The sequence below is a fragment of the Meles meles genome, chromosome 19 (assembly GCF_922984935.1).
Source record: "Meles meles chromosome 19, mMelMel3.1 paternal haplotype, whole genome shotgun sequence".
In the NCBI taxonomy this organism is placed as follows: domain Eukaryota; kingdom Metazoa; phylum Chordata; class Mammalia; order Carnivora; family Mustelidae; genus Meles; species Meles meles.
In genome coordinates, this window is record NC_060084.1 from 48,805,360 (window position 1) to 48,825,511 (window position 20,152).

General features: G+C 56.6%; 1 protein-coding gene across 2 annotated transcripts in view; it reads left to right on the plus strand.

The window, feature by feature from the left end:
* The first annotated feature begins 4,855 nt into the window (after window positions 1–4,855).
* Window positions 4,856–20,152, plus strand: part of MARK4 (microtubule affinity regulating kinase 4) — a 29,225-nt gene continuing 13,928 nt past the window's right edge. For both annotated transcript variants that reach the window (XM_045987632.1, XM_045987633.1), the window contains exons 1-10: window positions 4,856–5,163; window positions 9,565–9,765; window positions 12,273–12,326; window positions 12,431–12,479; window positions 13,182–13,247; window positions 13,324–13,394; window positions 14,106–14,162; window positions 16,095–16,331; window positions 19,207–19,326; window positions 19,779–19,878. In XM_045987632.1, coding sequence (XP_045843588.1) covers window positions 5,113–5,163; window positions 9,565–9,765; window positions 12,273–12,326; window positions 12,431–12,479; window positions 13,182–13,247; window positions 13,324–13,394; window positions 14,106–14,162; window positions 16,095–16,331; window positions 19,207–19,326; window positions 19,779–19,878 — 1,006 coding nt within the window. In that variant the 5' untranslated portion in view covers window positions 4,856–5,112. The remainder of the gene's footprint in view (window positions 5,164–9,564; window positions 9,766–12,272; window positions 12,327–12,430; window positions 12,480–13,181; window positions 13,248–13,323; window positions 13,395–14,105; window positions 14,163–16,094; window positions 16,332–19,206; window positions 19,327–19,778; window positions 19,879–20,152) is intronic.

Below are 20,152 nucleotides of genomic sequence, written 5' to 3' on the forward strand. Positions count from 1 at the left end.
CCCCCCCCCCCGCTCTTCACGCCTTCCAAGGTGACAACACCATCCTGGGCACCCTGGGGAGACACCCAATGCTGGACACGGGCCCAGAACTCTCCTCTGGGGTCCTCAATCTGGAGTAGAGACATGGACGAAGGTTCTGCTGGCCCAGAAGCTGGGATTAGAGGCGGAAAGTGGGTGGCACCGGGCACAGCTTTGGAATTGTCCTCTCTGCCTGAAAGGCCCGGTCCCCAGGTCCTGCATGGCTCCCTCCTTCGACATTATCCTGACCTCAGCTCCAGCATCCGTTCCTCAAAGGAGATTTTCCCTGAGCAGCAGAAGCCCTTCTCCATAACCTCCCCCTCCTCTCTCTCCCCCAGGGACTGGCTCTCATTTGTCCATTTCTTTATGTCACCTTCCTCAATTTGAATGATAAGATTTCTCTGACTCCCTTGCAGGGTTCCTTTCTTCTTTTTTCTTTCTTTTTTTTTTTTAAAGATTTTATTGACTTAGGAGTGCCTGGGTGGCTCAGTCGTTAAGCGTCTGTTCGGTTCAGGTCATAATCCAGGGGTCCCGGAATTGAGCCCCACATAGGGCTCTGCTTCTCCCTCTCCCGCTCTCCCTGCTTGCATTCCCTCTCTTGCTGCTCTCTCTGTCAAATAAAGTCTTAAAAAATATTATTTATTTATGTATTTGTCAGAGAGAGAGAAAGGGTACAAGCAGGGGAGCAGCAAGCAGAGGGAGATGCAGGTAGGGAGATGAGCTAGGATCCCAAGGATCCCAAAGCAGGGCTCGATCCTGGGACCCCGAGATCACGACGTGATCTGAAGGCAGATGCTTAACTGACTGAGCCACCCAGGCGTTCCTTCCTTGTAGAGTTTCTGACTCTCCCACCGGAATGGGAATTCAATGCAGAGTTTGCTTACCTTGTTCATCTTTATATCCTGAGATACATGCCTAGCACATAGTAGATGCTCACTAAGGATTTATTAACCAGGTGCACACATGGGGATGGATTAGAGCTAAGGAGCTCTAATCTGGAAACTTGGGGATGCATATGGCAGGTGCGGGGGAGGGGTGGCTGGGAATGAATTGGGGGTTGGGTGGTGTCAGATGCAGCATTAGCATTCTTTTTAAGGTTTTAGGTTTAGAACCTAAACCTAAACCTTTAGGCACAGCATCCCAGGTGTTAGGCCTGGGACAAGGGATCACTTGCCTAGGCAAAGTTGGGGTTGGTGTGGGATTAGGGTCAAGGCTGGGCTCAGGAATCCCTGCTTCTCTCCGGGCCCCAGCAAGGGCTCTGCAGACACTGAGGCTGGGGGAAGTGGGTCAGGGGTTAAGATTGCAAGGTCTGAAGGCCTCAGATCAAGGACTGGATTTGCTAGACACTGAGCCCTGGGAAAGGAGCTGCGGAGGACCCCCTGTCCTCCCGGGTCAGTGTGGATCATGGTAATCAGAAGAGGGTGAGTAGCTCTGGCTGGAACCAGCTGGTCTGTTGTGGGTGGTGATAGCTCTCAGAGCTCCTTCTCTTTTTTTTTTATTTAATTTTTTATTGAGATACAATTCACATGCCATAAAATTTGCCCTTTGTCGGGGAGAAGCAGAGAGAGCTCTTTGTTTTTGTTTGTTTGTTTTTAAGATTTTACTTACTGGGCTGCCTGGGAGGCTCAGTGGGTTAAGCCTCTGCTTAACTCCTGGGTGGCTCAGTGGGTTAAGCCTCTGCTTAACTCGGGTTATGATCCCGTTATGATCTCAGGGTCCTGGGATCAAGCCCCGCATCAGGCTCTCTGCTCAGCAGGGAGCCTGGTGTCCCCCCCCCCCCCGCCCCCCGCCTGCCTCTCTGCCTACTTGTGATCTCTCTTTCTCTGTCTAATAAATAAATTAAAATCTTCTTTAAAAAAAGAGTTTATTTACTTATTTGTCAGAGAGAGAGAGCACAAGCAAGGGGGAGCAGCAGACAGAAGGAGAAAGAGGTTCCCCACTGAGCAAGGAGCCTGATGCAGGACTCCATCCCAAGACCCTGGAATCATGCCCTGAGCCAAAGGCAGACACTTAACCCACTGAGCCCCCACCCCCAGCATCCCGGGGCAGAGAGAGAGAGAGAGAGAGAGAGATCTTAAGCAGATGACTCCACACCCAGCACGGAGCCCCACACAGGGCTCAATCTTACCACCCTCAGATCATGACCTGAGCCGAAATCAGGAGTGGGTCGCTTAATGGAGCCCCCCAGATGCCCCTAAAATTCATCCTTTTAAAGTTCAGTGGTTTTGAGTATATTCACAAGGATGCAGCATCTGTCACCACTATCTAATTCCAGAACATTTTCGTCACCTCAGAAAGAGACCTGTAACCCCGTTAGCAGCGCCTCCCTATTCTCCTTTGCTTCCAGCCCCGTGGATTTCCCTTTTCCGGACATTCCACAGAAAAGGAATCATATAGTCTTTTGCGTCGCGCTACTTTCGCTAAGCATCCTGTTTTTAAGGTTCACCAGTTTGTAGCCTCCCCCCCTCCCCCCACTTCATTTAGCCTCAGTCCCCGCATCTGGGGTGGGGCCCGTCCTCGCGTCTGGGGAACCAGGGTGGGGCCTGAGGTGTGGTGGAGGGCAGGTGTGTGTAGGGAGGTGGTCTGCTGCCCCCTCGTGGTGACTGGGGGAACCTCAGCTTTCCCTGCTAAGCCTGGGAAGGAGTGACTCAGCTCCCCCAACCCATCCCCAAGACCCCACCTCTCACCCTGCAGAGCCCTCAGGATCTCAGAACTTCCAGAACACCAGCCTGAACTCCTCCCTCTCGGTGTCCCACCATCCCCGAGACTCCTTGGGCCCCATCTGCTGAGTAATAACAGTAATGTCATCCGCTTAGAAAGTTCTAATCTGTTCAAATGCATATAGTCTCATTAATGTACCACACACTGAGGTTGCTGCTATGATTTTGCAGGGACAGGAAACCCTAGTGGTTAAGAGCCCAAGTTCCAGAGTTTGGAAGCCCTCCGTTTCAAGTCTCAGTCCTGCTGCTCACCAACCGTGTGACCTTCACCATGTGATTTTTTTTTTTTTTTTTTTTTTTTAATTCTTAGGCTGTTTCCTCATGTGTAAGTGGGGCTGATAATCATGGTCCAACCTCACAGGATGGCAGAAAGGATAAAGGGCTCAGAGCCTGGCACAAAGAAAGCCTCTGTCTGTGTACCTGAGAGTATCAGCCAGTGGTAAATGAGCTGGTCAGTGTTTCACAACCAGCTCTCTGGGGGGCTGGGGGCAGGGGATCCTGTGGCCTTGATCTGTGGCCTTTGCCAATTTCCACGGTGTAAATATCCCCACCATGACTAATTCCAGCTTGAATTCGGTGATGTCAAGCTACAGTGATGTCACTGAAAGTGTTTTCCGTGGGGGGGAAGAGACATGCAGTAGCACGTTATACGGTTCTATCTCTATGAACGTACAAGAGATGTAAATAACCTAGGATTGCAGATAATAGTAAAATGTAGTAAAACCATTAGGTTATGATGAGTATTTATTCCCTTTGTTTTCGATATAATTTATTTAATTATGTGTTTGCATAACTTAATCTTTTATAATGGCTGTTTAACAACCAGTTCCAAGATTCCTGTGACTTGAACAGTCGGCTCACCCGGGCTGACTCCCAACACACTGCTGTTAGCCTCACACCCCTATTTTAGAAAGGGAAACCGAGGCTTGAGAAGAGGATCAGTAGGACAGGGGCAGGGCAGGACCCCATCCATCCAAGGGCTGTGGGATTCTGGGGCCAGGGCGGGCTATGCAATGCCCCTCTTTCTTTCATCCCACCCTGGTCTAGAGGGCATGGGTGGTCCCCCCAGTTCTGGATGACCTCAGCGAAGACCTTGCCTCTGTAGTTTCAGTTTGCCGGTCCCAACAGCTGCTGAGCCCTGCAGGTGAATACTTACACAGGGCTCTTTGGCACCTGCTTCAGCCTGCCAGGAAGGCAGCATGTCGATCCTTCCCCTCACCTTATAGATTGGGAAACTGAGCTCTGCGTCACAGAGCTATAGGGAGAGCCCTCAGACCCCAGCTGGGGTGCACAGGAGAGGAACCGGCTGCCACAACCTTGGGCTCTGGAGTGTTCTGGGAGGTGGGAGGCAGCATCGCTAGAGATGGTGGTCAGGCTTTGGCGGTGGCTCTGCCTAGCACACTGTGCCCCCAGCACCCTTAGTACTACGCTCCCGAGCAAGAAGTTTCTGGGCCCAAGCCTGGAGACAGGGTGGGCTGGGAGGGAGAACGGGGACCACGCCGTCTGCCTGGCTCCCGTCCCTGGGGGCTTCTCTGCCTCTGTCTCTGTCTCCATTCTCTTCACAGGTCTCTGAGTCTCTGTCTCTCTTTGTCTCTTTTTGCCTCTCCCTCCGTCTCCGTGTGTGCGTCTCTCAGGCTTTGTCGCTCTCTGTGTCTCTGTTCTCTCTGAATCTCTCTGTGCGTGCGTCTCTTTCCCTGTTTTTCTCCCTCTTTCTTTCTCTTTTTGTCGCTCGGATCTTTTGGCTCCGTTGATATCTCTTTGTGTGTCTGGGCTTCTCGCGTCTGTCCCTCTCTCCCTGTGTCTCTTTGTCTCTCCCTATCTCTGCGTCTCTCGGTATCTTCCTCCGCGTCTCTGGCGCTCTGCCCCGGCGTTTCTCTCCCCTACTCTTCCGGTGAGTCTCTGCTCTCCTGTGAGAACACGCTCCCTACCGACGCGCCCAGACCTGCCTCCACCCCCAGAGCCCCCGGCTAGCCCGGGCCTGCGCCTTTAAGGGCCGGCGGCAGAGGGCGGGGTCTCGGCGGCCCCGCCCTACCCGCCCCTCCCCCTGACGTCCCTTCCTCCCTGGCCCCTCCACCGCCTCCCTCCGCCGCCGCCCGGGCCGGCTCCGCGCCCCCTCCCCGGCCCCCGCCCGCCCGCCTGCCCGCCGCCCCCATGGCGCCCCGGGCCCCCACTGCACGGGGCCACTAGGACCCTCGGCGTCCCCTTCCCTTCCCCGCCCTGCCCCCCTCTCCCGCGGCGCGAACCCCGGTGTCCACGGCGCCCAGCTTTTGAGCTCGCGTCCCCAGGCCAGCGGGGGGGGAGGGGAAGAGAGGGGACCCCGGGACCCCCGCCCCCCCCCCCACCCGGCCGCCCAGTCCCCCGGGACCCGGAGAAAATGTCTTCGCGGACGGCTCTGGCCCCGGGCAACGATCGGAACTCGGACACGGTGAGTGGGGCCCGGCCCCTTGGGGAGCGCCGGTCGGGTTCAGCCGCGGAACCCCTCGTCCTGGTGTGCCCCTCGCTGCGCTAGCTCCTACCTTCATTCCCCGGGCCTGGCCCGGCTTGCCACCTCCCGACCCCCGCCTGGACTTCCAGGCCTCTCGACCCTCCCCCACTCCAGCTCAGCCCGACCCCAGGGGCGCCCCTCTCTCGGGACCCCTCGCTTGTCCCTCTGCAGACCGCTTCCGCTCGGGTCTCCTCCCTCCAGGAAGCCCCCTCCTCTGCCTTCCAGGAGCCCCTCCCTTCTCCGGCGTGTTCTTAAGCCCCTACCCCTCCTGGCCGCCCGCATCCGACAACTGGCCCCCTCCTGGATTTGCGGGGCCCTTGACCCCAAGGCCCGGCCCTGGTCCTCTCCCAAGGAAGGCCTGGCCCAGTCCGGCCTCTGGCTCGGCCTTCCCCATCTGGATGTGGGTCCCTGCTCCCCAGGAGTCCCCCTCTTCTCATTCTCAGCCCTCCGCCCCTCTGGATCCTCCCGGATCCTGTGGGCACCCCCTCACAGGAAGCCGGTTTCCACCTTTTCCTGGGCCCAGGGCCCTTTCTAGCTTGTTCAAGGTCTCTCCACTCCCAGGCCTGGCCCCTATCTTCCAAGGAGCCCTGTCCCTGGATTCCCAGTACGGCGCCCCCCCCTCCCCACTGCCCCCCTGGATCCTCTCTGAGCTTTTCTCCCAGGCAGTCTTGGCCTCCAACTTCCAGGCCCCTAGCCTAGTCTGGGATTTCTAGGCCCTGGACTAGTCTGACTCCAGGCCTCATCCTCCCTGTATCCACTCTTCAGCATCTGGCAAGCCCCCTCCCCAAGCCCCTAACCCCTTGATTCCTTCCTGGGCCAGGAGCGTCCTCCCAGGACACTACCTCTTCCTCTAATCCCCAGGTCCCCATCCCTTCTGCCCCAGGGCTTTCCTCTTCCTTACCAGGGTGGTCTGGCCTCCCAGGGAAACCCCCTCCCCAGCTTCAGAGGCCTGTCCTGTCTCACAAGGCTGGGCCCCAGATCCTTCTTCCAGGAGACTCTGGGACTTAAAGCCTGGGGTCTTTCCCCGGCTGTAAGACCTCTTCTCTTGGGGTCTGTCTGCTGGAGACCTCCTTCCCAAGTTTCTAGGCCCTTTTGACCTCCACAAGGCTCAGGTTTTCTTCTTCTGGGCTGCCCTCCGCCCAGAAGACCCTTCTCCAGGACTCGCATGCTCCTGGACCTTTCTCTGCTTCCAAAGACTAGAAACTCCTAGAAACCCCCTCCTTTAACTTCTAGGAGTTTCCTCGGCTCCTCTGAGTTCCACTGCCCCATGACTCTAACCCTTTCCATTATTCCCAGGCCCCCGTCCCTGTACCACAGCCCAGAGCAATCCTGGGAGGGGAGGACCCCCCCCATCTCCCCAGTTTCTGATTACTCCCAGCCCTTCTAAAGGGCCTCTCCCCACCCCCAGCTGGGGTCTTTGTTACTTTTCCCCTAGGCCTCTGCCAGGTTCCTTCCCCCGAATCCAGCCACCCTCACTCCAGATCCCCTACCAGAGAGGCTGATCTCCGTCCTTTCGTCCTGCAAGACCCTCCCTCATAGGGAGCCCCCCCCCCACCACCACCACAGCCCACACCCAATAGGCCAGACTCTGATTTGGAGTCTCTGGTGAGATCCCCACCCTTCCCCCCAAGTCCCTCAGAAAGTGCCAGGGAGCCCTCGGGCCCAGGTTCAAATGCTGGCTCTCTCTGCCAGCCGGTTTGCGCTGTGTCCTCGGACTACCACTGCTTCCTTTCTGAGCCTCAGTTTCCTGCTCCGAAAAATGGGGATGATCCCTTGAGTCCCTCGGAGGGGGAAGCCTGGTCCATGGGACGTGCTCCACATCTGTCCACGGCTGCTGTGAGGATGGCCGTGCGTCAGAGGGGCCGTGCCTTCTCCACCTGGGGCCGTCATCAGTTGTGGCTAGAATTCATGGATCCCCCTCCCTGCTCCAAGCCTCAGTTTATCTCGAAATAGGGTTGATGGAAGCATCTCCCTGTTAGGACTGTTTTTGGGAGCCAAGGAGATAGTTTGAGTAAGAAGTGCTTGTCGCTGCACTCGGATTGTTGCTGTGATTCTTCCGATAAGCATGGCTTCAAATCTAGTTTCTGGCCCTCCCTAGCTGTGTGACCTCAGGCAAGTGATGTCACCACTGTGAGCCTTGGCGTTCTTATCCATAAAATGGGGCTCCTCAGAGTACTTCCTCTTCTTTCCTGGTCCGGACTTGTGCCTGGTGGGCATTTTGGGGGGGCCAGTCCCCTTCTCTCCTCTTGTCTCCTGTCCTCCCAACTCGTGTGTAAGTCCCGCTTGTCTGTCTCCTGCCTGGGGCTCACCTCTCCCTCTGGAACTGGAGGTCGCAGGCTCCTCTCCTGCTCCCCCACCCCACCCCGTCACCATGACGACAGCCATGTGAGGGTCATGCCCCCCCTACCCCAAGTTCCAGGGCTCCCCCTACCACTTTGGAACTCTCTGGAGGTTCCCTAGCAACAGGCCCCGGTGTTGGGGCGCCAGCCCGCCAGCCAGCCAGGCAGGAGGGAGGGAGCCGGGCCAGCTGGTGGTACCAGCCAATTTTAGCTCCCGCCCCCGGCCCCTGGGGGGCTCTGTCACCCACTGCCCTAGCCGCCTCTGGCAGGGGTCCCTCAAGCATGCTGCTTTCAGTGGGGTGCCAGCCCACCCCCAGTTTGGTCCCCTGGTGCCACCTGATGGGGGTTCTTCTCCAAGCCCTTGTCTCGGTGGGGATCAGGGGCCTTAGCAGCCAGGATCTCCACCTCCCTGCCCGCCCTCTTCTCCCGGGAGGAGACCTGAGGTTGTGAGGAGCCCAGTGGGATGTGGGAAAGAGCTCAGCATTCAGGAGCCAGCAGGCCTGGGATCGAATCCCTAGCCTTCTGCTTCTCTGCCCTGTGACCTTGGCCGAGGTGCTCACTGCCTCAACCTTGAGGGAGGGGTCCCTGTCCGGAGAGTGTGGATGGTTACTGGATCCAGGTGGAAGGTCCCCTGGTGAGGGCACCATGGGTGGCAGTCCTTCTGCGCCTCGTGGGGGGAACTGTGTGACCTTGACAGGATATCTTCTCTCTCCAAGCCTCAGTTTCTCCTCTGGAAGGTGAGGAGGTAGGTTCCGCCCTCAATGGGCTCCCAGGGGAATTAAATGGAGATGAGGTGCTTACTAGCCCGAGCCTTGGCCCGTAGTAAAAGCAGTGTAATAAAAACATGTAGGAGTGTGAGTCAGTGCGATACGGTGATGGCGAGGGACAGCAGCTCTGGGGTAAGCTCTGTCCCGCTCCGGGCTTCAGTTTCCCTCCCTTAAGAAGGGGGTGGTGACTGAATCAGACATCACCCCTGTTCAGCAGCCATGCGGATTCCCTGTTGCCTACATGGCCTTTCCTCTCCTTGGCTCCCTTTGTCTTCCTGCTTCCCACCCCTGCCCTGGGGAGGGCACCGGGGGTGGGGACAGGGGGGGCTGCCTGGGTCTGAGCAGAGCCCCCTGGGCTGGGGCCTCTGGCTCCCTCCACCGCCCCACCCTGGGCCCCAGCCCAGCGCTGAACGGGAGGCAGAGTCCCTGGGGCTCACAATCAGGACAGGGCAGCCTAGAGCAGGCTGTGTCCTGCGGGGGAGAGGCCCAGGAGGGACAGGACGGCAGGAACAGAACGTCGGGGACAGATGGGAGCATGGGCGTGGGAGACAGTGGGTCAGGCGCCGCAGCGGTTCCCAGGGTGCTGGTGCAGGGCACGGGGGAGGCGCCTGTGTTTCCACAGGAGGAAGGTAACTGTGTGGGGCTGGAAGTTCAGGGCACAATGAAAGAGTGTTGGCTAGTGTTTGGAGTGGAATTTGGGGCAAGAAGAATTGGGAGAAAATGTTAGGGGCAGTAAGCTGGTAATAAAATGCTGCTCTTGGGGTTCAGAGTAGAATCGGGGGGGCAGACAGGGAGGTGAGGGGTGACCCAGGATGTCAAGAGCTGTGAGAGACTGGGGGGCGGAGTTGAACCCAGATTGAGGGTACGGGTTGGGAGGGACACGGCATTTGGGAAAAAATACTGTGGCCCCAGTGCCTGGAGAGGAAGTTGCAGGGAGATTGACTGTTGGAGGGGAACGAGGAGGAGCCTGATGTCTGGGACCCCGGATGCTGCAGAGTCGGGGGGTGGCCCAGCCTTTGTGTTCTTGGAGATGTCCTCTTGTAGAAAGATTTGGGGGACCCCCAAAGGCAGCGTGCTTCCCTCTGGCCTCGGTTTGGGAAGGACCACGAAGGGGCCAGAGGCCGTAGCTAGAGTCAAAAGGCCCAGCCCCCCGGGAGCCCCCCCTTTCCCGGAGCCCACGAAGGCAGGATTGGACGGGCGCTGCCCACCACTCACTCTTTGTCTCCCCTGTCCAGCATGGCACCTTGGGCAGTGGCCGCTCCTCAGACAAGGGACCGTCCTGGTCCAGCCGCTCCCTGGGTGCCCGCTGCCGGAACTCCATTGCCTCCTGTCCCGAGGAGCAGCCCCACGTGGGCAACTACCGCCTGCTGAGAACCATCGGGAAGGGCAACTTTGCCAAAGTCAAGCTGGCCCGGCACATCCTCACCGGCCGGGAGGTGAGTCGGGGTGATGGGTAGGGGGCGGGGCATGGGCATGTGGGAGGTGGGGCGAGGTCAGACTTGGCCCTCAGTGCTTTGCTTCCTGACCTCAGGTGAGTCCCTGACTCTCCCCGGGACAGGTCAAGACATCTCAGGTTTGTCCAGAAGAGTCCAAGTAGAATTGGGTTACCGTGGGAATTGCATGTAGATGAGGTCCTTATTAGCCCAGGACTTGGCCCATAGTAAAGGCTGTTTAATAAAACAAAACAAAACAAAAAAATGATGTGGGTGTCTGGTGGGCCCATCAGTAGAACATGTGACTCTTGATCTCAGGGTCATGAGTTCGAGCCCCACATTGGGCCTGAAGTTTTAAAAAAATTTAAAAAATGATGTGGCAGTGTGAGGTGATGGTGTAGGACATCAGCTCTAGAGTGAACCATGTCCACCTCTGGGCCTCAGTTTCCCCATCTCAAAAGAGGGATGATGGCGCCGTGCTCATTAAATATCAGTCATGGTCCCTGGAATTGTCGGGGACTCTCAGGTCACAGGTGTTCTGTTTCTAAGAATTCACATGGCTTTTGTGTCTAAACCCGGGCCACCTCCCTGTTGTGGTGGTAGGCTTTGCTTCCATCAAATCTTGCCGCAGTCTTCGTGAGACCACTCACTGGATTTCTCAAGCCCCCGCGGTCCCTTTCTCCTGGCCTCCAGAGTAGCATTACCACACCCACACAGACCTTGTAACCTAGATACGAAGCCTCTCACTCACCCAGGGTAGTGGGGTATGACTCTTCTGTTCCCCTTTAATTTTAGAGGACACGGCTAGAGCGATTTCCCTCACCTCAGGTGACCTGTCTCCTGCCTGTACGCTACCCACACCAGACACACAAAAGACACCAGGCCCCTATGGTTTTATAGGCATATTCTACCAAACATTCTGAGTTTATGCCCATCCTTCCAGAGACTAATGAAAGAGGTCCCACAGCCCAGCTCACTGTAAGCGCTGGCTGGACGATGACCAAATGTCAAAACGAGACACGAATGCCGTTATGGGCTGGCCTGACTTGTGAACATAGATCCAAAAATCTGAAACAAAATATCAGCAGAGAGCCTTGGCGCATCAGTTAAAGAGAGCGGTGTGATGACGGAGCTGGGTTCATCCCAGGAACGCACAGTTCTTTTGAAATGGACGATACATTCATCTACTTCGCCACATTCCCAGATTTGAGGAGGGAAACCATACAGTTGTCTCAATACTGGCACAAAAAGTGCTTGACAAAATTAAAAACCCATTCGTGAGGATATGAGGAAAGCTAATGGGCCCTCTCCCGCATGGAGAGCACACAGTTCCCCTTGTGTGGATCTTGAACTTGATTCTGGGGCCTTCCTACAGGACCAGCTTCTAAGGAGACAGGGCAGGATTCTATAATCCAGGGGATCTGGGGGTGGCCCCAAAACCCTTTGGGAAAGCTATACAGCTAGAGCTGAGGCCCCTTACTACTGAAAACCTTGTGGGGCTCTGCCAAAGTGCAATTCAAAATAAAAACAACCCCACCGTAGGGTACATACAAGGAGAGTTCATTAACTTTCTGATTCTTTCCCCATGGTGACTGCTCAAAGCTCTTTTAAAACTAGGGGTGCCAGGGCGCCTGGGTAGCTCAGTGGGTTAAGCCTCTGCCTTCGGCTTGGGTCATGATCTCAGGGTCCTGGGATTGAGCCCCACATTGGGCTCTTTGCTCGGCAGGGAGCCTGCTTCCTCCTCTCTCTCTGCCTGCCTCTCTGCCTACTTGTGATCTCTGTCAAATAAAGAAAAATAAAATCTTTAAAAAAAAAAACAAAAAAAACTAGGGGTGCCTGACTGGCTCAGTTGGAAGAGCATGCCTCTCTTGACCTTAGGGTCATGAGTTCGAACCCCACGTTGGATGTAGAGATTACTTAAAAAAATTTTTTTTAAATAAACTATATATTTTTTTCTTCAGTTTTAAATGTTTACAAGGTATCATGATCAGGCTGCATGATTCAAATCCCAGCCCACAAACTTCCTAGCCATGTAACCTTTGCCAACTACCTGAACAGTTTTGTGCCTCGGTTTCCCAGTTTGTAAGATGGGGATAATGCTAGCACCTCTACTGTGAGGATCGAAAGTGTTCTTGTTTGTAAAGCACATGGACTGAAGCCCAGTGACGCCTTGGGAAATGTCAGCTGGTTATTTATTATTTCACAGTTTGCTGGGATAATGGTCTGAGGTGCTCTCACAAAGGGGGCCCCGAAAAGGTCTCCTTCTCATACATGTTCACACAGGCCCTGCTGTGGAATAAGGATATTTCCCTGTAGAAGTCAGGGAATGCTGGACACAGTGTCAAAGGTCCTGAGGCCTAGATCTCCGATCCACCAGGAATGGCCCTAATTGAGGGCTTCCTGTGAGAGGAGGCAGAGGAAGGATACCCCTGGGTGATCTGGGTTGAGAGGGCCTTTCCCAGTTCGAGCCCTTGGCTCTTTGATCTTTTACCCCTTCCTTCCACCTCCAGGTCGCCATCAAGATCATTGACAAAACCCAGCTGAACCCCAGCAGCCTGCAGAAAGTGAGGCCTAGGGAGAGGGAGGGGGTTCGGGACAAGGTTGGGAAGAGGGTCATGGAAACCGCCCACCCTCATCTTTCTCTTTCTTCTTTTCTGGCCACGCCCAGCTGTTCCGCGAAGTCCGCATCATGAAGGGCCTAAACCATCCCAACATTGGTGAGGAGGGGAAGAGTGTGGCCTCAGAGGCTACCAACTGGGGCACTTGGGCAGAGGAGAGAGTTGGGGGACTGAAGAGCTGGCTGTTTTCATAGTTAGAAAGACCTGTTTTCTCTGAGCAGTATTGCTGCTCACTGGCTGTGTGACCTTGGGCAAGTCACTTAACCTCTCTGAGCTTTAGTTTCCTCCTCTGGAGTGGGGTTTATAAGAGGGCCTACTTCAAGGTCACTATGGGGATTGGTTAAGAGTGAGCATTGGAAGCACTCCACTCAGAGCTCAGCTGGGGGAGCTGGTCTGATTACCGTCAGCAGCGGTGAGCACTGTCCTTGTCCTCATGAGGCAGAGGGGAGACAGGATTTAGCCTGGCCTGGATGTGGTCACAGCATTTTTTCATCCACACGTTTGTTCACTCCGGAAGTGTTAATTGAGTGGCTGCTTTATGCCCCCAGCATCTGACCTAAGCAGGGAAGAAAACAGACACAAATCTCGGCCTCATAGAGCCAACTTTCTTACGAGAGAGTAGGAAAGGTGGTAAAGCAAGGCTGAGCAGTTTGGAAAATCTTGCCATCAGTAGGGAGCCATGGAGTGTTCTGGAGTAAGGGGTGTTCTGGTCAGCACATGCGTAGTTACAGAGTGTGGGGGTGGGGAGGAGTCTCTTCCCACATAACCCTGCTCCCCTCTCCCCTCCCCGGGTCCTCTCAGTGAAGCTCTTCGAGGTGATCGAGACGGAGAAGACGCTATACCTGGTGATGGAATACGCAAGTGCCGGTGAGGCGTCCCTCCCCGCCCTGCCCCCTGCGCCCCCTACGCCCCTCGCTGACCCTGCTTGGCCTCTGCCCTGCAGGAGAAGTGTTTGACTACCTCGTGTCCCACGGCCGCATGAAGGAGAAGGAAGCTCGAGCCAAGTTCCGACAGGTGGGGGTGGTCACGGGCAGGGGGCGGGGCGGGTCTGGGTGGGGGGGGGGCGTAAGTCCGATTGTCCACGAGCGGGCAGTCACCTGGGTGTGAGGATGCCCTGGTGCAGGTGTGCAGGTGTCCGACGTGTGGGTGCAAGGGTGGGCGCGGCATGCAGGAGTGTGGCTGACAGGTGCCAGGGTCCCGAAGCGTGTGAGCGGAGCAGTGTGGCTGAGGCGTGGGGGCAGTAGGTGTGTGGGAGCCCAGACACATGGGGTGTAGCAGTGTGGGTAGAGGGTATGCTGAGGGGGCCCAGGTGTCTGGCTAAGGGGTGTGAAGTTCTGATGGGGGCAGGGATTTGAGCCAGGGTGTTGGTCCACAGCTGTCCAGACACCCTGATGAGGCTATACTGGGTGTGTTGGGGCCTACTGTCTGTCTGTGGGTGTGCGTGTGTTTCCAGATGGGGAGTCCGGAGGGGACCCATTGTGATGTCCTGGGTCCGAGGCCCCTGCCGGGAGGGTGTCAGGGTGTCTGAACAGGGATGCGGATCTCTGCGTGTCCTGTGGTGTTGCCCACGTGATTAAATCGGAGGGTGAGGCCCCAGCATCCCGGCCTCGTGCCTAGGGGAGGTCTGGGGCCCTGGGTCTCGGTTGTGAGGAGGTTCATGGGGTCAGAGAGAGGCAGAGGGCTTTGGGGCCACCAGTAACTGACCTTCTCTTCCCTCCCCACCAGATAGTATCGGCTGTGCACTACTGTCACCAGAAAAACATTGTACACAGGGACCTGAAGGTGAGCCCCACCCCCAGCACTGCAAGTTCCCCGCCTCAGCCCACAGACCCCCCTCCCCACTTGTCCCTAGGCCTGCTTCCAGTCCCCGGGGATCCCCTATAGCCTCCACATTCCCCCCCCTTCTCTCCTTGTGCGCCTCCCTCCGCATCCAGGGCCCCTTGACTCTTTCCCCAGCTTTTGTGGCAGAGGCAGACCAGCAGATGGGGGAGCAGGTAGGGAGGTGGAGGCAGGAGGAGAGAACAAAGGAAAAGAAACAAAATGTCCTAGGACGCCTCACACGATTACGTGGGTGCTGAACAAGGACACAGGACACGATAAAGTGTTCACCCCTCTCAGAGTCTCTGGAGCCTTTGCATCTCTCAGACTTCAGGACATTCAGGAACCTTCTAGAACTGTGGTTTTAGAGCCCCAGAGTCACACGGCCTCTGGGTCTTAGCATCTTAGGCATCTCTGAACTGGAGAAGGACCTTTGAGAGAGAGAGATCGAGCCCCTGGGGCTAGCTCCAAGGGGGGGTACTCAGCCCACCCGGACCCCCCACCACACACCTCCCACTCCGAGAGAACCACAGGTCTCAGGGCTTCTTGACCCAGACAAGAGAGAGAAACGTTTGTCCTGCTCAGTCGAGTTGCCTTGACTCCCATTTCTGGAGCACCTCCTGCGTGCTGGGCGCTGTACCTTAAGGAAGGTCTCAAGGTATCTCTCTGAAGGACTGGATTTGTTTTACTATTTTCAATTCCCAATCTGCTGTGACAAATTCTTTTGTGAAGTACAATAAAAATGAAGTGGAGAAAAAAAAAAAAAAGATGTCCAGAATACAAGACCAATTTTTTACATTATTACTACGTTTAAAAAAGAAAAAAGGCCACACAAATCTATTATCAGATCGTAGAAGTTTCTAGACACACTTCCTCTGTCTGCCCGGACCCTCTGAGAAAGCCCCTCCAGGCTTGGGGGTTCGCCATCACCTGGATGAGGCACGCCCCCTGGTGGACAGTTTTGGAAGTGGCTGAAAGGGACTCTCGGGGATCTGGTTAGTGCGCCGCAGTGCGGGACCAGCCTGAGGGACCCACTCAGGCAGGGGGTGGTGGCTGGGTAGCGGAGCCTCCAACACCAGGAAGATAAGTGTCAGCCCTAAGCAAGGCTGAGATGCCATTATGTTGAGGAGTGGGAGGTGGTGGGAGGTTCTCTGCCCCTGTTGGGTTGGAGGTGGGGAAGGGAGGTATAGGGAGACCATGAGGAAGCCAGAGGTGCTGGTGGCTTGGCTAGGGAAGCGCCCTGGCTTTGACCGGCAAGACGTGAGCGACACTTTGAAGAGCGGATATGTGTGTCCAGATCTGCAAGAGGCAGGCAGCTGGAGGCTCCCTCGATGTTCCAGGCCGTGGCGCGGCCAGGCCTCTTTTGGAGTCTGGCTCTGCCACTTTCTTGCTGAGGGCACAAGGTAGTCTCCCCAAGGCTCAGTTTCCTCGCTTGTGAAATGGTGTTTATAAGGACACGTGCCACCGAAAGTAGACAGAACTTTTTTTTTTCCACTTTTATGACTCTTGAGCAGCCAATGCTCATGTTTCTTTTCTTTTTTTTCGTGCGGGGTAAACTGGGGCTCAGTGGGTCAGGGGATTGCCTGAGGACCACCCCCCACCCCCAGCTCTGCAGACCCATGGTCTAATAATGGCTAATGTTATATAGCGCTTACTGGGTACAGAGGATTGTTCTAGACCTTTTAGAATTCACTTAATCCTCAGACAGCCCTGTGAGGTAGAAGCTATGATTATCCTCCTTCTTTAGGTGACAAAACCTAGGCCCAGACAGATAAAGTTACTGCCCAAGAGAGTAGGGGACCGGGCCACAGTCAGTATGGGGTCGGGGGCCAGCGGGGCGGCTCTGGAGCCCGAGCTCCCGTCCGCCACACTTGTCCACCTTCTCGTCCCTCCTAGGCTGAGAACCTCTTGCTGGATGCCGAGGCCAATATCAAGATCGCCGACTTTGGCTTCAGCAACGAGTTTACGCTGGGCTCAAAGCTGGACACATTCTGTGGGAGCCCCCCGTACGCCGCCCCAGAGCTGTTCCAGGGCAAGAAGTACGACGGGCCAGAGGTGGACATCTGGAGCCTCGGCGTCATCTTGTACACCCTCGTCAGTGGCTCCCTGCCCTTCGATGGGCACAACCTCAAGGTGCTGGGCAGGGCCAGAGTGGAGGTTTTAATCTCCTGGAAGGGGGGGGTCTGCCCGGGGACCCCCAGCACCTCCCCTGACACTTGCTCTATAGAGGGCCAGAGGGGCGGGGCTGGCCTGAGGTCTCATAGCAGGACCCGGGTCCCCCAGTCGTGTAACCAGCCCACGTGGACCGTGCTGTGTTAGGGTCCAGGGCCCGGGCTTTGCAGCCAGCAGGCTTGGATTCAAATCCCAACTCTGTCCCTCATTCACTCAGGAGACATTTATTGCCTGCCATGGGATGGGGGTGGGGGTCAGGTTCTGTTTCGGGCTTTACAGATACAGTCTGAGCCAAAGACACAACAGTCTCTATTTCCAGTGTGCTGGCCCTCGAGAGCCCGCTGAGTGGGAAAAGCCCATCACAACAGCCACCCGTTATGTGATGCTGTTTCTGTGAAAAGTCTAGAACAAGCAAATCCAGAGGCAGGAAGATGAGGGGGGAGTTGGAGGATAGGCTTTCTGTTGGGCGGGGGGATGAAAACTTTCTAGAACTGCCTGGTGACGCCTGCATAACTCAGTGAACAGACTGACAACCTTTGACTCGGGCTCTCTGAACGGAAGAGTCCCTGCCCTCACGGGAAAGGGCAGAGCCGGGCCAGAAACAAAGTAAATCAGCAAAGCGTACGTCATGTTGAATACTGGCTGGTGCTCGTTGTGGGGAAGGAGCTACCTCTAGGGAGATGGCCCGGCAGGCGTGGGGGCACACCAGCCCTGTTGGGCTGTCCGGGCGCGTCGTTACTGATGGAACGTTTGGGGCTTAGTCGCCACGTCCCTCTGTCCCTGAAGGGGACACATGGCAGGTTATCTCTCGAGGCAGGGTTTCCTTTCTGTCCGTAACCAGGCTCGGGGAGAACCGTGGTGGTGCAGTCCCGGCCGCGCTCAGATGTCCCCAGCCACCCGGAGAGTGTCCTTGTAGCTCTTTCTCTCCCGCGCCAGTGTCTTTGTTCAGGCTCCCGCGTTGTCCGAGGTTGATCGGCATCTTAAAAGTCCGCTTTCATCTCGAGCGGTTCCTCTGTCTTCTGTGGCTTGGCTTTGTGGAGCTTGTGGTGCTCGGGCCACTTGTGCCAGGGGCCCCCCCTTGGTTTTGGGTGAGCTGTGTTTCCTCGCGTTGGGGTTCCAGGGGTGCGAGCAGGAGGGTTCAGGAGGTCAGGAAAGTCGCTGCCGAGGACAGGCCACAAGAGCAGGGGGACCTGAGTGGTGAGGAGGAGGGAGCCCCTTCCCCACAGAGGCCTCAGCCGAACCGCTGACCCCTCTGAGCCTCGGGCTCCCACTCTGTTCCGCGTTTTTAAGGTAACTGGCCCTAGAGCAGCGGTTCAAGGGCTCGCTGAGGTCAGGTGTGCAAAGCGCACACACGTACAGGATAACAGCCCCAAGCAGGAAGCCAAGAGACCGTTTCCGAAGGCTAGTCCAGCGTCTCAGCTGCCCCAGGCCCTTGTCATCTCCTGCTGTCCTGGTTTCCTCACCAGGCCCCCTGAAACCTTTCAGGGCAAAGGAGACAGGTAGCTGGGGGCAGATCCCCACTCTGTCACTTCCTTGCGAAGTGACCTGGGACATAGCCCCTTTTCGGAACCTGTTTCCCCTCTTGCCCCACCTGTAAGATGGGGATGTTAAGGGACTTAGGGCCCAGTTGAGTGTCTGAAGCCCGGCCCCAGGACCCAGCAACGGCCGGGACGATAGACTCAGGAGCCGCACCGGCCGTGGGTGGTGGTGTTGACAGCCCGGTGGCTGCTTCTCGCCAGCTCGTGAGGGGGGCGGTGTGGTGCGGGGTGGTGACGCGGCGCGGGCTCCGGAGCCAGGCCACCTTGCCCTGTTCTGGCCGCACGCTCCTCGCGCAAATGACTTACCCTCTCTAGACCTCAGTTTCCCTTGTCTGAAAAAGGGGCATCATAGCTCTGCTTCACGGCTTTGTTGTGAGCACAGAGGTACCTTGCAAAAAGCACTTAGAACACTGCCCGGCCCCGGGGGTAAGTGCTCTGCTCTGAAAGTGATACTCGTTATTATTAAATATTCAGGACCCTTGGGGGTTGTGCTGATGTGCAGACCCAGGAGGCTCCCAGGCTCTGGCCTCTTCCAGCCCTTCGAGGAGAATCCCTGGGAAGGGAGCTCCCAGGCCACTCCCCAGGCCCCAGCACAGAGCTCCACCCAGAGACCCCCTCCCCCACGCCACCTGCCCGCCTCTGTTTCCTGGGGATGGAGGGGCTCTCCCTGGTCTATGATGGCCTGGTGCATGGAATTTATTTTCTCAGTCTTGGCAGGGCCCCTCCTAAAAGGCCCTTTACCTAAAAAGGGTCTGCGTGTAGATCAGTTCTCATTCTTTGAGACTGCCAGGGTCTCATTGTTCTTTGGAAAGACAGGCATGCCTAGGAGAGGGGGGATCCGAGGGGTGAGAGGCGGGTGGGCAGGATCCCCCTCACCCCCCCAAGTCTTACTCCTTCATAAACCTCATATTGAAGTAGCATTTACTCTGGGCCACACATACGCTGGGCATTTTACTTAAACTCACTCACATCCTGCCCTGCCAAGCGGGTGCTGGGAGCCCTGGGTCTAGAGAAGGAGACTGAGGCCCCGGATGCTGACTGGCGTCGGTCCTCGCTTGTAGAATTCGCTTTCTCTGGGGGATTTCCTCGGAATCAAGTTGTATCCAGGGCTCCCATTCTACAGAAGGGGGAGTTGCGGTCCGGAGAGAGGGCTGGGGTTTTGCTACCTGCTGCTTCGGTGAGGGATGGGGAGAAAGATGTGCGTGCCCATGCGCATGCGCACATGCGTGTGACGTGTGCGCAGGTGGGGTGGACCCCTCCCCCAGTAACCCCGTCCCTGCCCCCCCCCCCCCCCCCAGGAGCTGCGGGAGCGAGTCCTCAGAGGGAAGTACCGGGTCCCTTTCTACATGTCAACAGACTGTGAGAGTATCCTGCGGAGATTTTTGGTGCTGAATCCAGCTAAACGCTGTACTCTTGAGGTAAGCCCCAGGCCCTCGCCCCTCCCATTTCAGCCTTCGGGCCCTCCCTTTCCCTCTCCTGTGTCTTGCGTCTTAAGATCACGGTTGGGAGGGGGAGGGGAGCCAGGCAACCCGGGAAAAGGCTCTGGGGCCCGTCTCAATGCCACCCCCAAACAGCTTCGCCCACTCCCCGTCATGCCAGTAATTAGCTAATGAGCTCCTAGGCTGATTATAGGGTGCCGGGGACCCAGATGATGCAGAGGAGGGAGGTGACATCGGGAGGCTCTGGCAGGCGTGCTGGGGGTGCGGGTGAGGAGGCGCTAGTTGTCATCAAGCCCTCAATTCTGGGGCATTAGGTCTTGGAGGTGGGGGCCAAGGTAGGTGGCCCTACCTGAGGGTGGGAAACTATATTTTCCCCCAGTTTCTTCTTACATCTGCCTACCCCCTTCCTGTCCTGTCCCCAATTCCTGCAGCAAATCATGAAAGACAAATGGATCAACATTGGCTATGAGGGTGAGGAGTTGAAGCCATACACGGAGCCCGAGGAGGACTTCGGGGACACCAAGCGAATCGGTGAGGGTCAGGGAGAGCAGGTGCCCTAGCTCCTCCGAGCGACGGGCCCAGGAGCCAGGGGTCAGAGCTTCCTAGCCCCTGACCCTCTAGCCTGCACTTGAGAGAAGTTTGCAAGGCAATTAGGGAGAGCGGAGAAGTCTAGGCTCCCCTCCCTGTGTTGCCACTTTTTAGCTGTGTGACCCTGGGCAAGTGACTTCTCCTCTGGGTGCTTCTATTTCCTCATCTGTAAAACGGGACGATCACAGAACCTATCATAGGGTTGTTATGAATATAT